This window comes from Emydura macquarii, unplaced genomic scaffold (assembly GCF_026122565.2).
Source record: "Emydura macquarii macquarii isolate MOO-44397 ecotype Brisbane River unplaced genomic scaffold, CSIRO-AGI_Emac_v2 contig_2524, whole genome shotgun sequence".
Taxonomy (NCBI): Eukaryota; Metazoa; Chordata; order Testudines; family Chelidae; genus Emydura; species Emydura macquarii.
The window spans coordinates 10,893-19,072 of record NW_027132661.1 but is presented as its reverse complement, the minus strand read 5'-3'; the positions used below and the strand labels follow the sequence as shown (position 1 = coordinate 19,072).

General features: G+C 52.4%; 1 protein-coding gene across 1 annotated transcript; it reads right to left on the bottom strand.

Annotated features, from left to right (window-relative positions):
• Nucleotides 1-638: 638 nt before the first annotated feature.
• LOC137163329 (C-type lectin domain family 2 member D-like) lies at nucleotides 639-7,434 on the bottom strand. The gene is made up of 5 exons (XM_067563505.1): nucleotides 7,312-7,434; nucleotides 5,493-5,588; nucleotides 3,334-3,521; nucleotides 1,802-1,905; nucleotides 639-771 (listed from the first exon to the last, which is right to left on the bottom strand). The coding sequence occupies exons 1-5, from the start codon at nucleotides 7,397-7,399 to the stop codon at nucleotides 639-641; spliced, it is 609 nt and encodes a 202-aa protein (XP_067419606.1). The 5' UTR covers nucleotides 7,400-7,434.
• Nucleotides 7,435-8,180: the final 746 nt, after the last annotated feature.

Sequence of the window (8,180 nt, the reverse complement as noted above, 5' to 3'; positions counted from 1 at the left end):
CCCCAATGGTCAAGCAGTATCCATTGACTACCATGAGAGAGTAAGCATATAAACAGTTTGAGATAGTGGATTCTCTCCTTGTTGTGTGTCAGTGAGCCATTAATGCTGTCTGGCCATTCACACCATTGTTACACCTGACAGGCTGGCTTTGGGGGTTTCCCACCTCACAACATATTTTAGTAACATGCACAGCATCACTTCATCACTTCACGTACAAAGATCGTACATACAATCCAACAGGATGTTAATGTTGAACAGAACAAGACTTTCAAAATGAAACCTCAAGGCACATTTTGTACCAAACAATTCTAGGACACTGCTGAATATGGGGCTCCAGGGGGCAGCTTTGAGGCACAGAGTGTCACATTCCCTCTCTCTCTCTCTCACTTGAATTTCTGTTCATTGATAATATATTTATAGTGCAAAGGAGGATAAGTTTACCGAGGTGCTGTGTGTTAACCAGAGGGGTGACCCCAAGTTGAACCTTGTAAGCTCGTGTGTACGATTCCTTTGGGAATAGCAAATCTGAGTGTTCTGTAAGTGTGCAGGGGAACAGGAGCTAAGCACTGCAGAGGAACACTCACAGAAAGGCCTATGAACTTCAGAGTCCACACAAGTCTCAAACTTGTGATTCCATGTCATGTCCCTTCTCCCATTGTAAGGTCATCAGGTTTGCTGCAGATCCAGAATCTCTTTATGCCACACCTCGAGCTGCTGACCCAGTTCTCACCAATCAGATATGCACAGTCACCTCCTCCTCTTATTGGAAACCTGCAACACAGACAGCAGGGGCTGGAGTCAGGGAGTGCTGGGCATTTCCCATCACTTACACACACAGGCAGGTCAGCAAAGGGAGGAGCTGCAAGCAGGGACATCTGTCCCATTTCAGACTCCTCCTTGGCAAAGGAGAAAGTAAGAGTGTAGGAAGATAGCAGGTACTGCAGGGCAGGGAGAGGGAGCAGGGGCTGGGGTCTGAAAAACAACAGCTAGGGCTTCCAGTGATTTCTTTATGCTGGGTAGATATTTGGCATGACTTGCCCGCCACTCAGCTTTGCCTGATGCTCTCACCTAGACCGAAACTTTCTCTCCTGTACCATTTGGCCCAAAGGGGAGAGATTCCACCGGCCTCTCTTACATGGCAGCAAACAGCAGCAGCTCCCCATGGAAAAGAGTTTGATACAATCCTCCCCAGGCAGCTCTGGGACTGTCAGAGTGTTGCGAGCCTGTTTCAGTCCATAGGGGCATCAGGACAGACTCTTCATAGTGAAATGAGATTTCTGTCTAGCACCTTCCAAGGGAGAGACCCTCAAGTTACACCAACAGTGCAGAGAAGACGCTAGTCTCCATACTACGCAGTTCAGAATAGTTAAGGGGTTTAACTTCCACTGAGACAGCCCACTGGGGGAAGGGAGATCTCGTTAATGTCCCCTCCAACGGAGCAGCAGCCTTCCCCGAGTCCAGGACTGTGCCATATTGTAAACCATTTGGGGAAGAAACCATTCAACACCAAAGGGGAGATTCCACAGGTCACTCATACACACTCTGTGTGGCACCCTCTCTGAAATTTCTTTTGCGTTTGTACACTGCCTAGCACAATGGGGCCCTGGTCTAGGGCTCCTAAGGCACTTCAGTAATAGAAATAATAATGACAACACTGCACTGGGGCCTCAAATGTTGGGGGAAGAATCCAGACACATTCTCACAAACACCCCCCATGGTTTGATAAATTCTTGTTCCACTGGCAGCACAGCGACACCTGTGAGCTAACACTGACAACATTACTAGAGGGAAAGGGACTCACCGAAAGTCGAATTCGGTGCCATTGGGCCATCTCCAGGGCTGGCCCAGCTCCCTCTGGAGGCCGATCCAACGGTCAAAGATGCCCTTATAGCGCAGCAGGAAATCCTGCAAAATCGGACAAACCAGATTATATTTAGGCCCCTGGCTGTGGTGCTCGCCTGCCCCTGGGGCTCTGTGTGGCCACTGCTCAGAAGTTCAGGTTTGGATGGGCCACCCGTTGTTTGCCAGCTGAGAGCCCCAGGTCCGACAACACCAGCCCAGCCTGGGCCACAAGGAGGCTGAGAACAAGTCACAGTCTAAACGAACTAGCTGTGGGTCACAAGACAGGATTCTGCTAGAGCAGCGGTTCTCAACCGGTGGTACGCGTAACACTGGTGGTACGCGGAAGACGGCTCGGTGGTACGCGAGGCAAACCTCGCCGCCAATTCAGCCGCCGAATCCCTACCCTCGCCGCTGCCGCAGAAGCTCGCCGCCGCCGAACCCCCCCGCCGCCGCCGAGAAAGCCCACTGCCGCCGAAAGTCCCACCCACCCTGCCGCCGAAAACGGTCAAATGGCGGCAGGGTTTCGACGGCGGGCATTGATCACTCCACATATCCCTGCCGCCGCCGAAAGTGTTTCCCCCGCTTATTTACCGAGTTCCACTCGGGCCAGGTACAATCAGGTGAAGCGGTACTTGACCCAACTGTACCTGACCCGAGTGGTACTCAGGAAAAAAAGGTTGAGAACCGCTGTGCTAGACCAACAGTTCTCCCCTCCACCGGCCCCTTCTAGGTTTGGAAGGGGTCAGAGCTGGCCAGCAAAGGTCCATCAGGACAGCAGCTGGCAGCTCCGCCCTGTGACAGCAGCCTCGGCCAATGAGCCAATCACTGGCCAAGAATCCCAGTTTGCTGGAAGCCCCATCAGACTGGGACCTGCTCAGCTGGGAGCCTGGGGAAACGTGCAGGAGCTGGGGGCTGCTCAGAGGCCACATTCACCCCCCTCTATCTCCATCCCCACATCCATGTTTACATGGACAGACCTGCCCCTGCCCTTCTCCAGTCTGGGCAACTCTGGCATTGCTGGCACCTGCCAGGCTCCTTCCCAGCACGTTGCATATACCGCCCCTGCTCAGAGTAACAGACGGGGGCTGCTCTGAGGAAGGGCCGAGCTCACTCCCAGCAGAGTCCAAGAGCCTTAGTGCTTCCCCGGATAGGGACACGGAGCCCCCCCATGGAGTTACTGCCTGTGGTGAGCTGGGGAGGCAGGTTCTCGACAGGCAGCCAGTGTCCAGGGCCAGCCCAGCCCTACAGAGACGGCTCCTCCCACCAGGGGCTCTGGGGAAGAGGAGGGTGGGCTGGGAGTGAGGGATCCCCGTGACCCCTGACTGTGAGCCCAGCTCTAGCCAGGGCTGGGATTCGGCTGCCAGAAACACTCTCAGGTTTCCCAGCATAAGAGGCAACAGGGCAATTTCTGGGACCCTGGGGCTGAGCCCAGCCTGATTCCAGCCCTGCCAAGCCCCATCTGTTCAGATAAAGCATCTGCCGCTCGCTCACCTTTTCCTGCTCACTGTCGATCCCAGCCAAGGAGGCGCTGAGTGAAGAGCACTGGCTCTGGCTGTAGGTCCAGTTCCCTTCAGTCTCTGAGAAATAATAGCATTTTCCTCGGTATCCGATCCAGCCCTCTGGGCAGCAGGGCCCAGCAAGGTAGGCTGGAGCACCTAGACGTGGTTTGGATTTTTCCACTGAAAATTAGGTAAGTAATACAGGGTCAGAGACTGTGTCCCCCCAGCCTGATTCTGTATCTGAGCGAATGAGGGGAGAGACTCTCTCAGACCCAGGCTGCTAGCTCCTTACACCCCTGGCAACCAGAGGTGGTTTGGATTTTTCCACTGAAAATGAGGTAGGTAATACAGGGTCAGAGACTGCGTCCAACTAGCCTGATTCTGTATCTGAGTGAATGAGGGGAGAGAATCCCTCAGATCCAGGCTGCTGGCTCCTTACACCCCTGGCAGCTGTGCTGAGTGAGGAAATTTGAAACAAGATGGGCAACTGACCCCCTCCTCTTTAGTGGCTTAGTTTTGGTGGTCCAATTAACTGAAATTGCAGCTAACAAGCAACCAAGAGCAGAGTGTGATAACACCAGATGCACCATGAAGGCGTGGAGCAGGCAGGTAGGGGGAGCATTACCCAGTGGCTCACACAGACGAATATTCAAACCAAATAAAAATAAAGATTGTGGGGACGTTGGGTCAGCTAACACAGGGACATCCTGCTAACCCAGCCAGCTGGCTCCCCAGCCAGGCTCTGTGCTTTAGAGCTGTATGTTGGGATGAAGATGGGATTGGACTCACATTAGAGAACAAACCCCAACAGCACTAATCTGTGCAAGGGACAGGCTTCCAGAGAATCTGATGCTAGAGCTAGCCCAACAGAGATGTGTTTAATGTAAGAGTCTGTACCCGTAAGAATTCGAGGGATGTTCCCAGCTCTGGGTGGGAGGGACTAGCACAGCTCAGAGAATTGTATCCTGTGCTTAAAAGAAGCCTGTGCAGAGTATTAGGAGCCATGTGAATTAGTTTTACAAAGTGCTGTTTGCAGAGACATGAATAGCCACTAGGTGTCACCAGACGCTCAGAAATGGGAACCGTCTGTGAGTTTAAGAGGTGAGTTAAAAAGGTTCAGTGCCCAAGTCACCCTTTAAAGAGACGGTTCAGCTGGGACTTGCCCCAACAGCCTTCAGAAAGTCTGTCCCAACTCACTCAGGGAAATTCGGGGGCACTCGACTCTGGTAACCTCCTTTTGAAAGCCCCACCCCCGCCTTCTTCCCCCAGTGCAGCGGCAGGGACGGAGTTATGCAACCTCCTTGGAAAGTCTCCCTGAAGAGTGTCATGGGGGGGGAGGCCCCCAGGTGCTGGCTTGTGGTGAGGTGGCAGGTTGGCCCTTTAGGACACACAGGAGGCTCTGATGACCTCCACCCACTGTGAAAGACCAACCCGGAGCACAGTTACCCGCCGCTCCAGCGCCGCAGCCCGCAACCTTCATGACATGCCCCTCGACTCTGGCTACCTCCTTTTGAAAACCCCACTCACCCACCATTCATCGTGATGGGCTGAAATGCAGGGAGGGGGTCACTCCTGGCTGACCCTTCGCAACAGGTGGAGGGCTGGAGATGCAGGAGGCTCTGAGGAGCATCCCCCAGCGCCTCTTCCCACACATGTTGAGAAGGGCCAGCCCACTGCCCCCATCCAAGCTGACACTGGGGTGTAGGCCTGCAGGGGGTAGGCGGGCGGTGTGTGCCAGTAAGTGCTGGGATCGGGGCTTGGCAGACCCAAGTCTGCATTTGAGCCCCCCCCCCGCTGCACACCTCATGCCCCTCCACAGGTACAGACCCCCCTCCCTGGGGTACCTGGGAGGAGGCACTGAGACCCCTCCTGCCTTACGCGAAGAGGGACGTGAGGAGGGCGCAAATGTGAGCTTGGTCCCCGGGTGCCGGAGACCCTCAAAACACCACTGTCTCTGAAATGTAACCCTGGGTCTAACTCCAAGGACACATTGGAAGGGCCAGTGCAGTAGGTTAATGCTCAGAGGCAGAGTTATTATGTCTAACAGCTAAGTCAGTACAAGCCATTTTAGACCCACTGGATTCACTGGTTAGTCACGTCCCTGCCTCCCCAGAAACAGGGGAGCAGAGACTGGGTAGGCCAGCTCCTTACCTGCTAGAAATGCTGCTAGGGTAGCGATGATGATCAGAACTGGGACTAGGACTTGCCAGGAAGCGCATTTCCTGAGCTTGACGTTAGACCCAGAGCCTGAAAGAGACAAAGTCTGAGAGCTTCTGGAGAGCAGACACATTAACAGGATCAGTGCCTGAGTGTCGGTCTAGCAAGTCTCTATTGTGACTCCCAGGGGGGTTCCGTCCCCTCCCCCCCCCCCCCCCCCCGTGTACAGACAGTAACTACACCCCCAGTCCGAGGGCTAAACACAATAATAAACTGCCCAGTCCCAAATCACCCCTACACTCACCCAACCATTACATAGTTAAATGGCTCCTAGGACTAGAAGATACCACTGGACTGTTGAATTTCTCCCACTGCTCCTGCATAGACGATCAGATCTGCTACCCCGGCTCACAGTTGACCAGAGGAGAGAAGTGCTGGGACCGTGTCACGCACTCACCTTTTTTCTGGCCCCAAATGGGAAGAAGCGGATTGAAAAAATAATCAGACTTTCCCCACACACTCAATGCCGCACCTGCTGCTGTAGCATTTCAGTGATGACACTACCTAGGCCAGAGGGGGGAGCTTCTTTCTGAGTAGCTATTCCACCTCCCACAGAGGTGATAGTGAGGTTGATGGGAGAATTCTCCTGGCAGCCTAGTCCTGTCTACCCAAGGGGTTAGATCAGTTTAAACTGAATCTTTCAAGGCTGTGGATTTTTCACACCCCTGAGCAATGTAGTTTGTTATATCGACCTAATTTCCTTCTGCCTTTCTACTTCAGCCGCACCCAAACCCTGGATTAAGTCAGGCAGTCAGAGACCACTCAGAGGTTGGGCCACTCACCCCTCCCTCTCCCTTTAGCTCATGCAAAATCCATCTGGTGTCAGAGCTGTCTGAAGACACCCCCAGCACAGACTGCAGCCTCTGACCATCTGAGAAACATGGGGTTCGGTTTTTCTATTTGCAGCTACAATATCGTCAGGTTCACAGCATTTAACAGAAGAGTCACTGGGAGACCCTGGGGGCAGCCATCCTGGGACAGACCCACTGAGTTTTCTAAGGCTCCTTCTCTAGATCTAAGTGCAGTTACGTGAGGGGAGAGTAGCAAAGGCATCAGATGTACAACAGGAAGATCTATCAATCTTCTTCCTGCCCCACATACAGGAATCTCTGTGCTGAGAGTCTGAAGCAAGCCCCAGGTCCCCCAGACTAAGGACTGGCCTCTCTGCCCCTGCCCCAGAGTTCACACAAGGGTCCGATCTCTCAGACTCCCTGCAACTCTTGACTCTCCGTGTCTGAAGAAAGTTTCCTTTGCAATCTTGATTCTCAGGACAGAGAGGGGATTTCCATCAGTGACAGTGACACAATGACAGAGGGGTACTCAGGGGAATGGCCCCTGGCCATCCCATGGGAGACGAAGCTTCCAGCTCCAGCATGTGTGAGATTTGGAGATCTCAACATCCCCATTTCCCTCTTTCTGCACAGCAGCTTTAGGAAGAGCTTTCACCAGAGCTCAGGGCTACATCTCACAGGCACAGCAGCTGCACCAGCAAAAATGCAGGAGCAGATGGTGTTACCTGCCACCCCCAGACTTGGGTTCATTTTCATGCACACGCAGGGTCTTGCCTCCGTGCAATGGTTCGGGTGTGCACCTATCACTTTTCACAGAGAACAAAAGTGATGTGGACCAGAGGGAGATGGGGGGGGGGGGGGGGGGGCCCAGGATTTCAGAGGGGTAGCAACCCCTGCCCACTGCAAGACCTTTGGCCAAATGCAGGCACACAAAGTATAAGCAGCAGAGACAAGCTGGGTACCTGTTCCATAGGAGCTCACTGGCACACTCAGTTTCCTGCTGCACCCACACATGGTAGTTTGAACAGTTTCAGACACCGTTGAAAGCATGTCCCCTTCTGGACATGCCTCAGTGACTCTGACCAGCCTCTTCACATCGCCTGGCTCCCATCTTTTCTCCACAGGTTCACACGGGTTAAGGGCCTCCTTTAGCTGCTGTTCCTCATCAGTGGGACACCCTCCTTTTCCCGTCTCTCCTGTCACACCACAAGGCTGGAACACGTGCTAGGCTCCATTCAGCTCCATCTCAGGGGCCATGACATCTGATTCAGGGCTTGTCTATATTCAGATCTGCACTGGTTTAGTTTACTGTCTGATGTTAAACCAGTGCAAGTGTTTGAACCAGGCTGATTTGATTTAGCTTAAGTCCTTTAGGAAGAGTTTGAAGATAAACTGAAATACGAGTGTCCACATACACACTTGCACCAATTTCACTCCACTAAGTAGATGCAGATGTATGTGTAGACGAGTCCTCAGAGCCTACAGGGTGGTTTCCAAGCTGTGGCAGATGTCCCAGCCCGACTTCCAGGTTCCTCAATGGTTCTGTTCACCGTCAGAAAAAAAACAAACCTTTACTTTGGGTTTTTTTTTTTCCATTTTGTTATTTTAATTACATTTTTTCCCTTTTTTAAGTTAACCTGTTTAAAATGAAGTCTGAATTAATACATAGTATGTTAAGGGCTAAGCTTATTATAATCTATTACAAAAGATTTAAATAGAAACTCAATATGTTGAATCTATGAGCCCATATAAAAAAACTTTGAGATAAAGGCGGCTTTCCTATATAAAAGAAAGAAATCAAGTGAAAAACTTCTCACTTTTCATGTCAAGC